The sequence below is a fragment of the Ochlerotatus camptorhynchus genome, unplaced genomic scaffold, assembly GCF_037179485.1.
Source record: "Ochlerotatus camptorhynchus isolate MF236.1 unplaced genomic scaffold, CSIRO-AGI_Acam_v1.1 ptg000216l, whole genome shotgun sequence".
NCBI lineage: Eukaryota > Metazoa > Arthropoda > Insecta > Diptera > Culicidae > Ochlerotatus > Ochlerotatus camptorhynchus.
Window position 1 is genome coordinate 767,218 of NW_027040706.1, and position 21,780 is coordinate 788,997.

Sequence of the window (21,780 nt, forward strand, 5' to 3'; positions counted from 1 at the left end):
AAATATGAGTTAGAGTCAACGGCCGTGTAGAAATGCATAGTGATATTTTTTTTTCTAATAACGTTGATCTTTTATTTTCATGCAAATCCGAAATTCCTTGCTTCCAGTCCAAACAGTAAGTTATGTCATCGAATTAAAAACGAATCCTTTTATATGCTTCTATTAACACACATTTCATGTACGTGTTTATTGCAACGATGGCATTAAAATGATTACAACCACAATAAATAAATAAATTAAATGAGTACTAGCGCAGCCGAGCTCCGGCACTTAATTTTACACACCTAGCTTATAAATTATCGTACACTGTGGATCGAGAAAGTAGTACACTGTCGGCCGTCGGTTTTAAATTCAAACCACGCATTTTTTTTTCGCTTCTTATCGTAATTCATAATCGATTCGAGTATACGGTGGACGATCGATCGAAGTAGACTGCGAGTGTGCAATTATTTTTTCGCCACATCCAGGATCCGTTTCGATCTAGTCATCACGTTCACGACTTTCGTTACTGCTGCTGCTACTGTTGTTGACGCCATCTGTGGAGTGGTCGATTCCATTGTCGGCAACTTGAACACCGTCATAGTCTTCATCGTTGGAATGCAGTCGGAATACCTTTTTGTGTTGAGATTGCGGAACGTACATATTAAGGATCCTGCGTAGTAAACGAAAAATATGTTATTACAATGAATTAGGTACTTACGTTTTTTTATTAGACAATTTAATGTATCATTTCTCCATGGCAGAAAAAAGAACTCATAAGGTGGGTCAAGTTTGTAAAACTTAGTATATGAGTCGATCCTGGGCAATTTAAAAAAAAAATCATTGGGCCCATTTTTGAGTTAGGCCCATTTAAAGTCCTATATGCTAAAATCTCAAGGAAAACAATTAAATCTCTTAACAAATGCTTCTTTTACGTGTAACAGGACATGCAACATCGGTTGTTAAGTGTTTTAAATACGAAAAAAAAATATTTAATGGTTACAATGTTTTAATAATCCATACACACTTAATTTTTTTCGCCGAGATTCCAACAGCCGAGTAGTTCTGCAATTTATTTTGCTGAGATTCAGTAAAACAATTGCCGAGACTCAGCTAACAAATAACATTTTGCTGAGATATCAGGTATATCGAGGTAATCGGCTGTTGGAGATTCTACCGAGCTAGATTAAGTGTGTAGGGCTGAAGTAAACAAATTTGGTGCGGTTCTAGAGAGCTTACTTTATCAATGCTAATCCCAATAGGCGGTACACTTTTCTTATAATGCACAGTAGGCATTGACTTCCACTTCATCATATACCATAATAGTTTCTCCTGTGGGTTGCAACACGTTTTACTTTCTGTATAAATTTAAATAAGATCATGGATAATCAACAGCAAAAACGTAAGACCAATTTCTGGTGCAGTACAGAAAGTGATTTTGGATATTTAAGTGATATCCATGTTCGTGGAGAGAGTAACCCTCAATATTTGCAATGTGTCGAATTTCCTGCACCCTTGCTGCGGAAAGTAGCAGTAAGGTAGTAGTCGTGCATACATACAAATATGATTATTCTATTGCCACGGATACACTTGGATGACAAGCTATGAGCATGAGCATTAAAGACTGGAACGCGCAAAAATTGGTCGACAAAAAAATCCTTTCTTTCAGTCAAAATTCATATCACAAAAATCTTCTTATTTTCTTTTGGTAGTTAAATGCATATATTTAAAGGAAAAAATGTTCGTTTATTCTTTTGGTTTGCCAAATCCGAACTGCCGTATCTTCCGCTTAAACCCTTCCATTAAATTTTGCACAGTGGTCTCATCGACCTTATTTGCCGCCGAACGCCACCCACATTAGATCCGCTTGCGTTGCGTTGACTTTAATTTGACAGTTAGACAATAGATTTAGCTGTAATTTAACCGCAACGCGTCCGATCCGGATCTAATGTGCGTGGGCCATGGATTTATTAGTTTTTTTGAGATTCCGTTTGACCAAGGCCCAATACCGTTCGATAGGACGGAGTTCTGGGCTGTTGGGAGGGTTGTGGTTTTTGGGTACCACAACCACGTTATTCGCATCGATTGCCATTTCCCCAAAGTGGCAGCTCGCAAAGTCCGGCCAGAACAGCACAGGTCTATTATGTTGCTTTAGGAATGGTAGAAGCCGCTTTTCCAGGCACTCCTGGACGAAGATCTCTTGATTGATGGTTCCCGTAGTAATGAAAATGCCGCTTTTTAGACCACACGTGCAGACGAGATATTTTTTCGGGAACTTCGATAGTTTGATGGTTTTATAAATTTAAGCCACCTTCCCTGTCCCGCAAGCTGCTTGAAATCAGCGCGAGCAAAATTTGGACACGCTGCTTATCTTGTTTGCACGTCATTTTAAAAACTGCGCGGCTCAGATAAGATTTGGAAAAAAATCTTCCTGGAAAAATTCCTCAAAAAGCAAAGGTAGGTCGTTCGAAAACGAGCAATTTGAACAGTAAAGTAATGTGCATGTGTGACTCTTGTCGAACGTAAATCGGACGAGAAAAGAAGCACGTCTGTACTGCTTCAGAACGTTATGATAGAAACGAGTTCTCCTCCAAAAGCATCAGATGCAGCTATGTCAAAGTTTCTAGCAGAAAGAGCAATAACCTCAGTTAAATAGTAACTTATGCGTTTTGTATCTTAAATTTGATTCAAACAGGATCTGAAAATATTCATGTATCCAATCGTCACGGAAAACCGTCAGTTTTTCGAAAAGTAAACTCTACTATGCTTTTAAAATAACGGAATCACATGCGGACGGAAGATATTTTCAAAGTGGAGACGGAGAGCAATTTAAGTTTGCGGAAAACTTTGGGTAATATGTTTTGTGAATTTTTCGAATCTCTTGATTTTTTTCATTGTTCTCTGCCGTAACGAAAATTCCAAATCATTCCGCTAATTGTTTTAACGATAGCGGCGTAAAACACCTTCATATATTGACGTTGGCTCCTAATCTGCCCGAAAAATATGAACATATTTTTCTAACGTTCTTTTGAAATTAAATCAACTCGAATTAACTATTGCCGAAGATTTGAAAATAATCAATGTGATTATTGGAATAATGGCACATTATTTAACTCACCCGTGCCCTTATTATAAAATAGTAAAGGCAAATCTTGCGTTGCATGGAGTGCCATGAATATACAAGAAAATTACAAGAACGATTCAGAACCACGTAAGACATTAACAGCGAATGTAGGGATTTACAGGTCGTGCTTTTCACAGTCTCCTCGAAGCTGTTTAATTATGTTGATGTAAGTTTTCCAATTATTGTCCATTATAGACAGACTTTTACAGCAAAATCTAAATAAACATGTGCATTTTCTGGCCTTGGTTGAAACATACAGCAATAAAATATTATCTTTACATGGCAGTCAAAAATTCAATTGAAATTGATTTAATTTTCAACGATCAACGATATTAATTTACATGAACGTGTAAATTTTCAGCATTAATTCATTGAATTTTTAAATGTGCAATTTTATACTTAAAAACCTGCTCCAGTTGGTAGTTGAAAATTACAAAATATTTTTATCTGTGTAATACTACGATTTTGTTGTTATCTATAGGTCCTGAAGCATTTCCAAAATATATATCAAATGTGCTTCTCATTCGATCTTGATTTGAAAAAGAGATCGAAAGCTTTATTGAATCCTGGGAAGGTTTACAGCTACCCAAAACGTCAAAATATCATATCATGAGCCGGCAAGAACATTTTCACTAAAAAAATTCTGATCTTTTGGAAAAAAAAAATATTTTAGGAACTGGAAAATCGCGAAATACATTCGAAAAGTTCCATATATTATCAACATTAAAAAAAATATGCCTATCTCTACATCTTGAAAACGGTACCACTTAGAAATATGTTGTGCAATTGCTTTTTTATTCTAAATTTGATGTTCATTCATTATATTTTTTTTATTCTAAATTTGATGTTCTTGAAAAATGACCATGTTTTGGAGATTTTTGCCAAAAACTACAGTTTTTCAAAAAATCTTAATTTTTTGTCCATTATGACCTATATACCCGAGCAGGAGAAAATATCTTATGACTACCTAATTCTGACCTGATAACAAAATGTCCATGACGTAACCCGAGTAGGAAAACATAACATATTAATATCAAATTCAGGTATGAAAATAGCATAACTGGCTACCTAAATATGGTATTAGTGAGTCTGACATGAGAGGTAAAATACCAAAAATAAAACCTCAAAAATATTCTACGAATATCGAACTAATATTTAATTTAGTTATTACAATAAAAAAAAAACGGATAACAGACGCTTTTTTAGATGCCAGAATACCATAGTTTGGTATTTTGAAGGTCTTCTAATACCAATTCAATAACTCTTTTAGGTGTTATTGTCTAAAAACTGAACGGATAAATTTTGTTATTTTGGTATTCATTTGATATTTTACAAAATATTTCGATAACTGAATAATATCAAAACAAGGTTTTATACCACAAGCATACCAAAATCTGGGTTCATACCACATTAAGATATACATTTTTTTTTTATCGATTAGCTATCGGTTCCTGCTCGGGAAGAGGTAAAATACCAAAGAATAATACCAAAAATTACATGCGAAACACTTTGTAAGTATCAAAAATTGGTATTTGGATACCAAAGAATACCTGTGTGGTATTGTTTTGGTATTTCATTATAAATGGCATTAGTACCGTCTCAATGACGCGTTCATCTAGATACAATTGATAAATAGCAGATTTTTAGCGATGGGCCCAATCTTAGATCCACAATAGATGGCGTTGTTTATCCCCTAGAACATATCAAAATATAAAAAATATACAAAATATCCATAGACCCTTTTCAAAAATAAGGCTTTATTCAAAATTGTGATAGAAAATTGCATTTTTGAAAAAAAGGGAAAGTTTCTGAAAATTTCAATAAAAAATACAAGAATAAATAGATTAGCGAATTAGTATGAAACCACTATTTCTTTTCTCAAATCCGATCAAGCCCTGTCCACAACCGTGTATATTGCAACAAAGCAAGTTAGCAATAGGGGTACCTGGGGTAACAAGCACGCTTCCTTCGTTTTAAACCAAAAATACATTTTTACAACAAAATAGTTACCCTACGAGTTATGTACGATTGCTTTGGATACCGTATCAATTTGGCATATCTATGTTATCAGACAATACAAATAAAAACAGAAACCAGTGTGCATTGGATAAATATAGTGCAATTATGTCCTCCGCATTGTAAAGATTTTTTTAGCGATTCAAACAATATTAAGCGTCGGTAAAAGATATTACCCATTTGATTGAGAACAGAGTTACATCTCCCTGATAAAATACTGGTAAGTTTTAATACTTATTTCTATTTTATGATCAAAAACAGTTTCTTTATAAATACATTTGGGGCAAAATGATCCTTTAGTGAACAAGCTTTGTATACGTTCCATTATTTCTTCAGAAATGGTCCGCAACGTTCCGAAGTCTGTTAAGCGGTCATGGACCTTTGGACAATTATGATCCAAACTGGAGGCTGTCTAAAATGAAGACGTTCTCCTGCCTCAATTGGTCATCATCATTTATAAGACGACAAGGAGAGTCATATTGCTCCATTGTTGGGGTGCATTTTGCCTCATCATTATGGAGCATCTTACCCCATTGTTGTAATGCATTTGACCTCAGCATGGGTGCATTTTGCCCCAATAAGTGACTTTTCTAGATTATTATATCAATTTCTAATATCTCTTTGTTTTCAAAGTTTTCATGCATGTTGCGAATATAAACAACTAAATAATGCTTAAGAGAATTTAGACAATACATTATATTCACTGTTGTTTTTTTTTTTTTTTTAGTGGTAAAACACCTTGATTTCATTAACTGGTGCATTTTACCCCAGGAACCCCTGTATCATTGTCCTTCTACACCTCCGACCAAGCTATATTACAGAGAGAGAGAGAGAGTTTATCTTGGAAGTAGTAGCAAGCATTTTGTCTTTATCGTTGGTTGGTTTATGTGTTTGGATTCGCTGATTGATTGACAATATTGCTGAATAAAGGGCAATATAGTCGACTTGTAAGCTCTTATACCAAAATGCGTCCATGTTTTAATAGCATGCTTAGAAAATGACGCGTGGGATTGTGTGGAACAACCATGGGTTGCCGTTGAACTGAGTGATCGCACACTGTACTTATGTGCGGTGTACATTGCTCCTGACCGTGTTCGTGACAACGAACTTATCGAAATCCATTGTCGGTCCGTTTTCGCCGTAATGGAAACTGCAACTCCAGTTGATGAGATAATTGTTCTGGGTGACTTCAATCTAGCTGGTGTTTCGTGGAAACCATCTCACAGTGGCTTTCTCTATCCAGACCCTGTACGCTCTGTATTTCATACAGGATCAGTTAGCCTAATCGAAGCTTAGACCTCTGTTTCGTTAGCGCTCAGGACACTGTTCCAGTTATCTCCACGGCACGTTCTCCACTAGTAAAGCAAGTTCCTCATCATCCTCCTTTGGTTGTCACTGTCCAAGATAGTCATGTTCGGGATTTTGAAGACATTTCCACAAACGTGTCATACGATTTTCGGAAAGCTGATAATAGTAGTATCATCGACGTACTGTCTAGCATAGACTGGGGAAGCGTCCTGGACCCTGATAACGTTGAAACAACTGCGCAAACTTTTTCACATGTGTTGGCGTATGCCATTGACAGACACGTTCCAAAGAGAGTTCACCGAAATGGCTCACACCTTCCTTGGCAGACGAGCCAATTGCGAAAGTTGAAATCGACCAAGCGAGCGGCACTAAGGAAATTCACCAAGTATCGTACGCTATCGCTGAAACATCATTGCGTTAGGCTCAATGATGAGTTCAAGCGAGTTAGCCATCGATGCTATTCGCGATATCAACGTGGGATTCAGAGTAAACTCAAGTCACACCCGAAGTCCTTCTGGAATTACGTTAACGAGCAGCGCAAAGAGTCTGGCCTACCATCGTCAATGATGTTCAACGGAGAAGTTGCTTCCACCTCTCAGGAGGTCTGTCGCTTGATTTCAGAAAAGTTTTCCAGCGTATTCTCTGATGAGATATTAACCGACGACCACGTTACCCTAGCAGCTAGTAATGTACCACTCTCCGGTCAGGCGTTGGGAGCAATTGACATCGACGTCGAGATGATTTCCACTGCCGCACAACAACTTAAGTCGTCCTTCAACCCAGGACCCGATGGTGTCCCATCAGTATTTATGAAGAAGCATATCGCCAGCTTGCTGACACCATTGCAGCATCTATTCCGCATGTCCATCTCGAGTGGTATGTTTTCATCTTGTTGGAAATTTGCACATATGTTTCCTGTTCACAATTAGGGAAACAAACGGGACGTGGATGATTACCGTGGGATCACATCGTTGAGCTCAGTTTCGAAGTTATTCGAGTTAGTCATCATGTAGCTCCTGCTCTCTCATTGTAAGCAGTATCTAAGTAGTGATCAGCACGGCTTCGTTTCCGATCGTTCTACTACCACTAATCTGTTTTGTCTGACATCGTATGTCACGGAAAGCATGGCAGAACGGGCTCAAACAGACGTAATTTACACCGACTTGTCGGCTGCATTCAATAAACTGAACCATGCAATTGCGAATGCTAAGTTAGATAGACTCGGAGTAAATGGAAACCTCCTGCGATGGTTTCGCTCTTATCTCAGTGATCGACAGCTGATGGTAACCGTTGGTGAATGTCAGTCTGCTACTTACCCAGCCACGTCAGGGATACCTCAAGGAAGTCACCTAGGCCCGTTGATTTTCCTGTTGTACTTTAACGACGTGAATCTGGTCCTCGAAGGCCCTCGTCTATCGTATGCAGATGATCTTAAAATCTATATCCGGATCCGTTCTATCGATGACTGTCACTTCCCCCAATGCCAGTTCGAAGCGTTTGCTAACTGGTGCAACTTTAACCGAATGCAGGTCAACCCCGCGAAGTGTTCAGTTATCACCTTCTCTCGCAAGAAGGAACCGATCATGTTCAATTATGTACTTCAGGAAACAACTATCAGCCGTGTCAACCACGTGAAAGACCTGGGAGTTATTCTGGATTCCCAGTTAACGTATAAGCAACACATCTCGTTCACTGTCGAAAAGGCGTCAAGATCTTTGGGATTCATTTTCAGGATTGCAAAGAATTTTTCCGATATATTTTGTCTCAAATCGCTATACTGTTCCCTGGTGCGGTCCACCCTGGAATATTGCTCTGCAGTATGGAACCCAAGCTGAAAGAGTTAAGTCCGTTCAGCGTCGATTTCTTCGATTTTCTCTTAGGAAGCTGCCTTGAAGAAACCCTTTTCGTCTACCCAGTTATGAAAGTCGATGTCAACTGATTGATCTGGAGCTTCTACGTACTCGGAGAGACACTTCGCGGGCCCTGTTCATCGCGGATAGTTTACAGGGTAGAATTGATTGTTCTACAATCCTGGAGAAGATCAACGTGAACGTCCAACCACGAACGCTGTGAAATTACGCTATGTTAAGATTGCCTCAGCATCGCACTAACTATAGCATGAACGGCCTTCAACGTGTGTTCAATCGAGTTTCTTCAGTGTTAGATTTTAACCTGACACGAGAGATTCTACACCGGCTCTTTTCCCGTATTTTCTATGACGCAGTAAACCGTTGAATGACCATGTATTTTATTGTATTGTAAGCTGGACTATGTATTTTAATGTTATTTACTTAAACATTATTGGGGCAACACTCAGCCTGTTGATGTAAACTAATAAATAAATAAATAGCATGCTTCGTAATTGCTCTATAAACGATGCATGGCTTCATCACTCGTTAACACTGGTTTAGCATAACAACAAGACCAAATCTGCAGCTTAGTGGTTACCGTTTCCACTTATGGAGTAGAAGGTTGCGATTTCAATCCCAGGCGCAACACTTTTTTTTTTTTTATTTGTGTCACTACGCCTAATCGCAATCACCAATCATCGTCTTACGAACTACAATAAATCCATCGATGTGTAGTTGAAAAACCTGAATTTATCCACCTATGGTGTGATCAGACCCTTCTTACTTATTCAAGTTTATTTATTTTATTGTCATTATCAGTGTCCAAGCCCCCCACCTCCGTGTCATCCAGTGACGCTACGCCACTGCCTGTGGGTACCCGGAGTATATCCGGGTGTAGTCTATTTGGTGAGGCTACCAATCACCTTATCATCGTATTTTAATGTGATTTAATGGGTTTTGATTCAATTCATATTCAAGCAACTTCCCCGGGGTACCCGGAACATGTCCAAGTGTGTCCAATGTGGTCTGGAACACTTAACACGACTTGCATTGATCTTATTTTTGAATTCTGTAGTAATTTGATGTGTCGCATGATGGTTTTGATACGTTTTCCGTTAAATCCAGCGTGAAGGCCCATATTCACCGGATCTTATTCCGGCCATATCTCCGGAACCAGTTCACCGATCCAAAACCGTTCAATAGCGTTCAATGGGACCCCAAGACCTATCATTTGGCGCCGAGTTTGTCCAAATCGGTTGAGCGGTTGCTGAGAAACGTGAGCGCATTCATTTCGTTACATACACACACACACATACACACATACACACATACACACGTACACACACACACACAGACATGTTCCGATCTCGTCGAGCTGAGTCGAATGGTATATGATGGTTTTGATACGTTTTCCGTTAAATCCAGCGTGAAGGCCCATATTCACCGGATCTTATTCCGGCCATATCTCCGGAACCGGTTCACCAATTCCAAAACCGTTCAATAGCGTTCAATGGGACCCCAAGACCTATCATTTGGCGCCGAGTTTGTCCAAATCGGTTGAGCGGTTGCTGAGAAACGTGAGCGCATTCATTTCGTTACATACACACACACATACACACATACACACTTAGAAATTTTTACAGAAATCTGTAAAATTTTACTGAAATCTCAACAGCTGAACGTTCGGTAAACAGTTTCGCAGATTTCCTGTAATTTTTCACAAATATCTGTGAATTTTTCACAGATATCTGTAAATAATTACAGGAAAAATGTAAAAAAAATTACCGAACGTTCAGCTGTTGAGATTTCGGTAAAATTTTACAGAAATCTGTAAAATAATCTTAGTGTGTACACACGTACACACACACAGATATGTTCCGATCTCGTCAAGCTGAGTCGAATGGTATATGGCCTCGGATCGATAGTCGGTTTTTCAAGTGATATCTATACACTATACCCTTCTTTGTAAGAAGGGTAAAAATAACCTGACTATCTTTTCCTTGGCAATTGTAACAAATGTAATGAACATAATCTTAAAAACAAACTTGCTTTTCGGATTAATTTGTCCGTAGTTGAATAATCGGTTAATCAATGAAAAATAGTACCTAATTAAACGTTACCTTCTCATGATAATCAAACGATAATCAAAATATGATCGCATAAGCTCTGTTACAATGTCGTGAAGTCGAATAAAAGCATCTCTATATACCTTATACCACACCCGTAGTTCGATGTTGTTGTGATTTAATATATTCTCCATATGTGTCTGAGCAAACCCTGCACAGTAGTCATTATTGAAAATAGTACAAGTATTATTCAGAATGCAGTTGAATAAAATCATCAAGAAGTTGTTTCTTCGTTAGGCATTTTGAAATGTATATCTAGAGTTGGTCTCAGCTCCTTGCATCAAGCACTATCTCAGGAATTTATTACCTGTTTTGAAAACCAAAACCAATAAAAAACTTGGCAGAGGAATTACACCGCTAGTAGCGTATTCGATTAGGGGTAGTTCAGAATGATCTGCCACTGGTCATACGAATGTTACAGGGCTCGATTCAGATGGGTATGAAGGTGACACAACATAACAAAATAAAAATCGGGCAAGGACAGTTGGAGATATTTGTATGTTCATTTATATTTTTATTTTTACATAAAAGAAATAAAAAGATTTGTTTGATTATTTTTCCACAAAGACATTATATTTTCTCAACAACTTTGTCTCTGACGTCATTTTGATCTGAAATGCCGTTTCCATGCAACAATTTCTTGAAAAATTACAATGACGTCATTTTGAAAATAATACAAAATCCAATGGCTGAATTTTAGAAAAAAATGTGAATCATTACCATTAACGAACAATTAAGCAAAGTTTCATACAAATCGGAAAAAGGCGATTCAAAAATTCATTTTTTGTTCGTTGTTTAGCCTGGAATTATGGGATTAGCTTATCCAACAATCAATACGAAACTAACGATTTTAAATTGGCTCACCACTTTAGTAGCCTATTGGTCCCAAGCAAACGATTAACGTACCCTATTCTAGTTGAAATTCTATTACTACACTATGTTTGTTTTGATTCGCTATGAAAGTTTGACAGATAACATCAGGGGTGTGTGGATTCATGCAGAACATGCAGGGGTGAGTGAAATAGCTTGGAACTGCTTGGGACCGTTGTTCTGGTACTGAGTGAGCCAAAAATAATAATGATTTTCTTCGGGACCCAGTGGTCTTAGAGTTACCTCTATGGCTTATCCATCTTCAATATGCAAGTTCACTAATTCAAGCTATTTATAGTCAGCACTGGTGCCTGCCACGTCCACACGGTCTTTTGGGAAGTGGAAGGATGATTAGTATGATAACCGTTGATATAGAGACCATGTTTAGGAAAGATGCAGACGTAGCATTTGAGGGGAGGTTTGGTTTCAGAAGTTGCGACCGGCCATGTAAATGCGCCTTTTCCCCTATAACCAACAATCAATACGAAACTAACGATATTAAATTGGCTCACTACTTGACTAGCCTATTGGTCCCAAGCAAACGATTAACGTATCCCATTCTAGTCGAAATTCTAGTACTACGCACCTCTTAAAATCACGGTTTCACTTTTAGTGTTTCAATTAGTAGTTCGGTGAAATAAATAAAAAGTCTATAGGTCCAACATACGGACTTTTCAGCTATGAAAGTTAGACAGATAAAATGAGGGGTTATTGGTTTTTCCTATGTTTCGAGGGGTGAATCGATTAGCTTGGGACCGAAGAGTAGAGCACGTTATTTCGGGACCTTCTAGTCTTAGAGTTACCTCTATGCTATAGCCCTGTATGTTTTCGCGGTGCACTTGACCTAAATAACTTTTTCCACAGAAGCCGAATCAATTTGAAATATAAAAATACCATAAATACCATGTGTGGAATAATTGAACCATTCGAGTTAATGTTCGTTTTTGGTTTCCGTTTATTAGGATAGTTATCCCAAACTATTAGCAAATTTTATTTTCACCCGAGTTGGAACTAGTTGCAATCCAGCGCGAAACTGTACTTTTTGTCAGTGTGAACCTCAACCTGAAGTAGAAATACTCAGAGGGAGAGATAGGCGGAGAAAACAAAATACAATTCGGCAGCAGGGATTTGTTCCTAAATTATCTTGCAACCCTTGCTAGAAGCTAGCATTTCAAATGACTTGTATTTTTGAATCGATTTACATGCAAAATAATAATTGATTGTATCGCAATATTTTGCACGTTGCTTGGTGAAATTCATTAACCGACGAAGATCAATTAATCAATAGAGTTAGAATATTGTTTTTTATTAAGTTGAATTTGAGAAGCACACGAAACATAAAGGTGATTGAACAGAAACGATTGCAATTCTCTCACATTTATTCTAGTAAGAATAAGAAATCCTCAGAAAAATTCGAATGGGAATGTTCGTTTGGCTCAAATTTTGACAGTTCATTTGGCTCAAAACATTCTCTCCGCTCATCTCTCCTTCTAGTATTTCTAACCTGAAGTAAGTTTAAAAACAAACGATCAACCAAACGTTTGTCAGAAAACTGGCAGACCCAATCTTGATACCCAATCCAGGTTAGGTTAGGTTAGGTATATGTCTCAGGCTAGAACATTTCATTTTTGCATTTCCTTTGGTAGGTATTTTTTTCTGGATAAACAAGTATCGTAACCGGTGGTTAATTCATCAGTGAATTGATCGAAATCTAATCAGTGCGTTAAAAATGAATCAATGATTAATGATAAATGATTAATCAAGCATTTACCATTAATTTCAAGACATTTATCATCAATCTTTAACCGTCATCACAACGAGGTACTTGATTAAGATCAATAAATAACAAATAGTATCTAAGAAATTTATTCATTAATCATTTAACGCTCTGCTAAAAATAAGCGTGTATTTTTGTTTTCAAGATTTATTATTGCAACTTGCAACCTATTTTAATTATTAAAAATGTGATCTAATTTCACGAATGCTGATAAAAATAATTTTCATTAGCGTCTCAACTCAACAAGTAAAAGTAGGTAGAAATACATAAACCAACCATCGTAGGTGCGTTCAAAATAGTCCAAAAGTGTTGAATTTCGCTATCAGAGAGTCACAATCAGCGATTATATGATGGGTGAGTACTCACTCTGAGACTCTTCAATGCTGTTTGTTATGCAAATAAAGACTAAAACGCTAAACTTACATGCTCAGCGGATATTCCTCGTCGATCACATCGAACATTCGCTTCGCTCGGCAGCCGAGGAAGTTCTCTTCCGGACAATACAGCTCGTTATCGACAGTGAAAGCTTCCATTGCTTTCAGGGCAAACATTGTCACCTGATTAAGCCGGGATTTGTAGTCATCTGCAATATGAATAGTGAAATTCCGATTATCTTTAGGCCGGCAAAGGGAACTGACCTAACGGACGCATGCAAATTTTAAATTTATGGTCGTCTGGTAGGTACTTATGAATTCTACTCACACTGCAAGTCGTAGCTGCGGCGGTGTTCATCCTCATTGTCTCCTCCGCTGTGGTCACTGTCGCTTTCACTTGGCTTCAGCGTTGGAATGAAAAACAATAAGCACAACAAGGCAAGGAATTTGACAATTTTTTTGAATATCACAATCTTGAGCAGAATTTTGGCGAGCGTAAACCAGTTGAATTTCATTTTCAGCTTATTAAGAAGCCAGCTCTCGGGACTCATGTAGGGTTTTCCATGGTTCATCAGTGCTGGCGGCCCATAAACTGGTTGAGGTGGACCATAGACTGGCTTTGGGGGCCCGTACACTGATTTTTGAGGAGCTCCATAACTATTTGACGGAGCTCCGTAGGTGTTTGATGGAGCTAAGCTATATTCGTAGGACGATGATGGCACGTTGCTATAATCTTCACGTGGTATCCGCACCAATCCTGAAAGTAAAATTTTAATAAATAATCTTATGGTTTAACACTGATATTTACATAGCATTTGGGTCATTTCAGCTCAAGTGTATACACAATTTTCGAAACTTGTAGTCAATGTTACCTATTTCAAAAGTACTTGGTTCCATTTTGGCTACACCTTGGGTAATTGATTTTTTTAGAAATTATATCTTTGAATAGAGATTTCCAATCAAGTTATTTGTGTTACTGAAGATTTTCATCGTAGCAGCGATTTTAAACGATAATAACATGGCCAGTTGTGGATGGATTTACAATGTGGATGAACCATTGGAATAAGATTTGATGTAAGATTTGTTTGATATTAAAATTTTAATTGGTTATCAATATTATTCTATTTAAAATCTATCAAACGAATCCCTCACACAGATTTCAGTTACAAAACACTAACACTAACATAAATGCAGTCATTGATCAAATGTAAAATGTGCATAATATATCGAATGGAGCATTTATTGCATAAATTTTTGGAGAATTATCAGGACCCAATTTGAATTCTATTCAGTTTGGTGGAGCAAAAACGACATTATTTATTTACCCTAACGTGATAATCCCTCGAACGTTGTTTAAGGTTTGTTCCCGTACCGTAAAACAATAATACAGGAATCCCCGATTTGTGTGGAGGGTGGTGCCGTCTACCCACCGCCATTTCAACAGTCTTTCAACCAATTGAGCTGGCTTTTTGTGAGTGCCATGACCAGCTAATGTGTAAAAAACCACAATTTTACTACATTCCATATAGTTGCAGAGTAAAATCAAGACCTACTTTGATCAAATTTACGAAGCAATAAATTTTACGAATATTTCTGATCTTTCGGTGAACTATCTGATGGCCACTTAGAAGCATTTACTGGAAAATATATAAAAATCACCATTTAACTGCACTCTATATAGTATCAGAGCAAATCAAGGCCTACTTTGATCAAATTTACATCTTCTGGTACACATTCGGAGCCAATGACCAGCTAATAGGTCGTATGAATAAAAGCATTTACTTTACTTTTCCCGTAACAAAAGCACGGGAAAGTAAAGTCAACTCTTTTTATTCATAAGGCCCAATATATTAAAAAAAAACACCATTTTACTATATTAATTTGAGCAATCAATTTGATTTGCTCACGGATGATGAGAATGATCCATCATCCAAGAAAAAATCTAGTAAACTTCCCCGGCTTAATGCCAAGAAGGAAAAGATTCCCCCTATTGTGATAACCACTTCCGATTTCCATGTTCTTCGCATGGAACTTTTAAACTTCGTGAAACTTAAGTTTTCACTACAAATTGGACGTCAGGGTGAATGCCGTGTATTGGCTGAATCTTTGGACGGATTTAAATGTCTTCTCAAGTATCTTAGTGAGAAGCAGCACAAATTTTTTACTTACGACACCAAAACTGAACGTGTGTTCAAGGTTGTCATGAAAGGACTGCCCAGAATGGATTTTTTTTTACAGAAATCGTTAATTGACATGATATGCTTAAATCTAACTCCATGCTTGATGCTATTCAAACTGGACTAAAATGTGCGAATAAATAATGTCATGACTTTGAAATTCAGTACTGGATTTTAAATCATTGAATATTTTAAATTGGAACGCTCGATCTCTTAAAGATAATGAAGACGAGCTATTTAACTTTTTGAGAGTTCTTAACGTGCACATTGCCGTTATAACTGAAACGTTCCTTAAACCTGACCATAAGGTTAAGAAGGACTCAAATTATTTAATTTATAGAAATGATCGTCTTGATGGACCCTGTGGTGGCGTTGCCATCATTGTTCATAGACGAATCAAACATAAAATTCTTTCTTCATTTGAAACCAAAGTTTTTGAAACTTTGGGAGTTTCTGTTGAAACAAAATTTGGACAACTAACATTTATAGCTGCCTATTTGCCATTCCAATGCGTAGGCCAGCAAAAGAATTTTCTCAAGGGTGACCTTCAGAAGCTTACCCGTCATAGGTCTTAATTTTTCATTATTGGTGATTTTAATGCAAAACACCGATCATGGAATAATGCTCAAAGCAATTCAAATGGTAATATTCTGTTTTATGATTGTTCTGCAGATAACTACACTATTCAATATCCAAACAGCCCAACATGCTTTTCTTCAGCAAGAAATCCCTCCACTATTGATTTGGTCTTAACTGATTCATGTCAACTTTGTAGCCAATTGGTTACCTGATCACCTTCCAGTAACTTTTGAAATATCCCAAGAAATAATTTGTAATCCCAGCAGCTCTACTTTCAATTACCATAGAGCTGATTAGGAGCAATATCGAACATTTATGGAATATAACTTCGATCCAAACATTCCTTTGCAAACCAAAGATGAAATTAATTATGCTCTTGAATCTCTGACTACTTTTATAGTTGAAGTTAGAGCTGCCTCAGTACCAAAATGCGAGGTTAAATTCGATTCAATTATAATAGACGACGATCTTCAGCTCTTGATCCGTCTTAAAAATGTCCGTAGGAGACAATATCAAAGAACACGCGATCCTGCCATGAAAGTTATCTGGCGGGATTTGCAAAAACAAATTAAAAAAACGAGGCCTGAGGAACAAAACGTTTGAAAATAATGTTTCTATATTAGACCCGAGTTCCGAACCCTTTTGGAAACTCACAAAAATTTTGAAAAACCTCAAAAGCCTATTCCAGCGCTTAAAGAAGGTGGTAAAATTTTGATCACAAATTCGGAAATAGCTCAAAAACTTGCTAAGCAATTCGAGAGTTCCCATAATTTCAATTTGGGTCTTACTAGTCCTATTGAGAATCAGGTTGCTCGGGATTATCTGAATATTTTCTCTCGGAAAAATATTTTTGATGATTCCTGATTTGCACGAAGAAAGGTCTATAACTAAAAAGGTGATGATGAAATTTTCTATATCCTCATAAAAAAAACTCCCAGAAAGTACCTTGTCTTTCTTGGTAAAATTATTTAACAGAGGTTTCCATTTGACATACTTTCCTGATAAATGGAAAAATGCAAAAGTTGTTCCAATTTTGAAGCCGGATAAAAATCCAGCTGAAGCTTCTAGCTACCGTCCAGTAAGTTTGCTTTCTTCAATAAGTAAACTTTTTGAAAAGAAAATTTTAAATAGTTTGATGCTTCACATCAAAACGAAATCAATTTTTGCAGATGAGCAGTTTGGATGGGCATGCAACTACTCATCAACTCTCAAGAATTACCAATTTAATTCGTTCAAACAAATCTGAAGGCTACTCAACTGGAGTTGTTCTTCTAGACATAGAAAAATCATTCGACAGTGTTTGGTATGAAGTTTTGATTGCTAAATTTAAAAAGTTTAATTTTCCACTTTATATTATGAAATTAGTTCAAAATTATTTAACTGACAGAACTCTGCAGGTAAACTACCAAAATTCCAAATCCAATCGACTACCTGTTAGTGCAGGAGTTCCTCAGGGTAGCATTCTTGGGCCTATATTGTATAACATTTTCACTTCGGACCTCCCTGATTTGCCTCAGGGTTGCCACAAATCTTTGTTCGCTGATGACACAGGCATTTCCGCTAAAGGAAGAAGTCTTCGTGTTATTTGCAGCAGACTGCAGAAAAGTTTAGATATTTTCTCTTCCTATTTACAAAAATGGAAGATTTCTCCCAACGCTTCCAAAACTCAACTTATAATATTTCCACATAAGTCTAGAGCTTCGTTTTTGAAACCTAGAAGTAGTCAAACTATGAACGGAGTTCCAATTTCCTGGTCAAACCAAGTAAAATATCTTGGATTAGTACTTGACCAAAAATTAACTTTTAAAGATCACATTGAGGGCATCCAAGCTAAATGTAACAAATATATTAAATGTTTGTATCCTCTTATAAACAGGAAATCCAAACTTTGCCTGACGAATAAACTTCTAATATTTAAACGAGTTTTTAGACCGGCCATGCTTTACGCTGTGCCAATATGGTCTAGTTGTTGCACTACCAGGAAAAAAGCACTTCAAAGGATTCAGAACAAAGTTCTGAAGATGATTTTGAAGTTGCCTCCCTGGTACAGTACTACCGAGGTACATATAATTTCGAGTGTTGAGACTGTAAAACAAATGTCCAACAAAATAGTTATTAATTTCTAGCAAACATCGTTGCAATCCTCAATTCCAACGATTAATTCCCTTTATACTTGGATAAGATTTAGTTTTAGTTTTTATTTTTAAGATTTCAATTTTTATACTGGCATGCAGGTTTAAACAACTTATTTAAAATACTGAATTGCCAAGGCAGGAACAATGTAAAAACACTTAGATATATATCATAACAATTAAGGCTGGTAGGTTACTGTAGTAACTGAAGCACCTAGGTGAAAATGAAATGTAATTTATTTTGAATTTGGAACAAATAAAGAGTTAAAAAAACTATATTTAATATAGTTGCACAAATCAAGGCATAATTTGATCAAATTTACACAACAATCAATTTTACGGATGTTCAGGATCTTCCGAAAAACTATCCGGTGGCCATTCGGATCCAGTGACCAGATAATAAATCAGCAAACACCATTTTCCCGCATCGCATATAAATGCAGAGAATAATCAAGGCCTTCTTTGACCAAATTTACGTAGCATTAAATTTTACGAATGTTTCGGACCTTCCGGCAGGCCACCTCCTGACCATTTGGAGCCAATGTCCAGCTAATATATCAAAAATCACCATTTAACTACATTTCACATAGTTACAGACATAAAGCAAGCCATACTTTGATCAAATTTACACAAAAACATTTTTTACGGATATTCGGGATCTTCCGGCGGACTATCTGGTGACCACTCGGATCCAATGACCAGATAATATATCAGCAAACACCATTATGTCACATCGCATATAAATGGCTGCTTTGCTCGAATTTACGGAGCACTCAATTTTACGGATGATCCGGATCATCCGGCGGGCCATCTAGTGACCATTTAGATTCAATGAACAGATAATATATCAAAATTCACCATTGTTACGATGCAATAAATTTTACGGATGTTTCATATCTTCCGGCGGACCATCTCGTGACCATTTGGAGCCAATGTCCAGCTAACATATCAAAAATCACAATTTAACTACATTTCATATAGTTGCAGACATAAATCATACTTCGATCAAAAATACATAATAATCAAGATTAAAGTTGATCCAGGTCACTGGATAGCCTTCCGGTGGACACTCAGTATTTAGGACTAGGTTTTGGGTTGCTATTGTTAAAATATTAATCAGCAATACGCATAGATGCCTGTTGCTGTAGATTTCCAGTATCACCTTATTCTAGACGACTGGTACCTTTTCTCCACCCGATGGCCACTCGGAAACCCGCAATTAAACCGGAACCACTCAAATTTTTAGTAAACCATAATTTCGAGAAAAAAATCTACTTACTGTAAAAGTTTCAGTTAATTTCATGGCGAAAAAAAAAAGTTATACCCATGCAAACAATACTATTCGTATGCCTGTTCGTAAAAATTCGTAACATTGGCGTGATAGGTATGGCTGTTAACCAATACCCAGGGGTCACCCCACATGGAGTATAAGGTTAGCTTTTTCTATGGCCTTAAGGTTATTTAGTTCGCTTGACTTAAAGTGCACTTTGCGCAAATCGCCAGGAGGGAATTTCATTTTCATTTTAATTACATGGACTTACTCAATTCCAGGTAAATTTGCCAATTCATTTTTGATCTGATCCAGGGATTCATCACTGGTCAATTTGAAATGGAAACTTGAATTCACTAACGAAGTTTAAAACGTTCCGTGCGAAGAGCATGTAAATCGGAAGTGGTTACCACAATAGGGTGGACCTTTTCCTTCTTGGCATTATGCCGGGAATGTTGATTGGAATTTTGCCTGAATGATAGATCATTCTCATCATCTGTGTGTATATCAAATTGATTGCTTAAATGAATTTCATCAGAAGGGGCCTTTTTGCGTTAAGGTGCCATGACGGCAGAAAAAAATTTCTCCAAATCGACTTTCAAGCAGATTACTATAAAAAGGATCGAAAATGAGTTTTTCAAATCGATATCCAAGCAGGACTTACTCGGATAGGTTCTTAACAAGGATCAAAGAGAAATAATAAAGTAGAAATTTATAGTGTCTCTCTAAATCGACTTTGAAGCAGTTTACTATAAGAATTTGAAGGATCTGAGAGGAATTTTCCAACTCGATATCAAAGCAGGATTACCCGTAGGTGAATGTTCCAAACAAGTATCAAAGAGGAATAAGAATCAAACAAGGTAGAAAATTTGGTAGCACTGCTGTTTAAATTTGTTGTAGCTGTAGGTAGCAGTAACACTCAGCCAAAAGCAAATCCGCACGGCAAGAGAGCACGTTATCCAAACGGGCTGTCAAATCGTATAAAAATGCTCTTTTGGATTCAAAATATGGTACATATCCGTTCATCTATTACAAGAGTGTCTATGCTCAAAAATTTACTAGGAAAAATTGCAAATACTGTTATCCGCAACTCTATTTTTTAAAATAGTTCTTCGGTATCGGTATCTTCGGTATAAATTCACAACAAAAAATAATTAAGAATTGAACTAACATTCCGATGACGAGCATTTTAAAAATATGCTGGCCAATGGGGTAAAATGAATACAGCGCGACAATTAATTAAAAACTAGTTTCCTTGACGTTCAATTGTGCAACTAAGAAAACTTCACATAAGTACAGATAGTAAACTTTTCCGTACATCATTGTGACGAAGGGCTACGACGAGGAGAATAAAAAGCTCACTTTTTTTCGTATAAACTTCAAAGTGCTACTTAAGCGGCGCCGGTGGTGTAGTGGTAACCGTGATTATCTCTCACCCCAGCAGGCCTGGGTTCAATCCCAGTCGGCACCGCCGGTTTTTTTCTGAGGCATAACATCTCTGATCAGGCCTTCCTTCTGAACGTAAGTAAAGCCGTTGGTCCTCGGTTCATGAGTTGATGGGTCGATATGTAGGGTCCAGGTATGGGAGCTGCCTCCCTGGCGCCGGGTAGCATTTGTGCTCAGCACGGAAAATAAGATCGACGGAAAACAAATCAAGGAAAAAAAAGTGCCAGTTCAGTATGACACTGCGATGGAGACGCATGATGTTACAATTCCCTTCCGCTGTTTCCCTCACGACTCGTGATATGAATCCTTTTTTTCTCCGTTTAGACTTAATTAACCGTATGCACTTAAGAATTTGACATCATTGACACTAACCGTTTCCTTTATTTTGTTGATTGATCTGCTGGGAGTTCTGCAACGCCACAAGGTATGAATCCTTGCCATTTTTCGCTTCTTCACCAGTGGCAAGACAAGCAAAGGCGCAGATCACCGCCAACGACAACGTTCTTTGGATTTTGCACATTATCACGCTATTAATTTTCACTATTGATCATCGACAGAAAAGAGATGCACTAATCCAAGGAATTTCCGGATCGACCGAAACGATTGGAAACATTCGAGCTACTGAGCAGCCATCAATCTCATGTTGCTAATTTGAAAGCTTCTTTCTTTTCTCTCTCTACCAAGCAGCCAGACAAATTAAAAAAAAATATCACAAAAACCACGCATTCCAGCACTAAATATTTCAATTCAAT

At 37.2% G+C, this 21,780-nt stretch overlaps 1 protein-coding gene across 1 annotated transcript; it reads right to left on the minus strand.

Moving 5' to 3' along the window:
* Positions 1-204: 204 nt before the first annotated feature.
* Positions 205-21,556, minus strand: LOC135703608 (uncharacterized). The gene is made up of 4 exons (XM_065224879.1): positions 21,401-21,556; positions 13,753-14,181; positions 13,474-13,633; positions 205-652 (listed from the first exon to the last, which is right to left on the minus strand). Exons 1-4 carry the CDS (start codon positions 21,546-21,548, stop codon positions 481-483), a joined length of 909 nt encoding a protein of 302 aa, XP_065080951.1. The 5' UTR covers positions 21,549-21,556; the 3' UTR covers positions 205-480.
* Between the last annotated feature and the right edge of the window lie 224 nt (positions 21,557-21,780).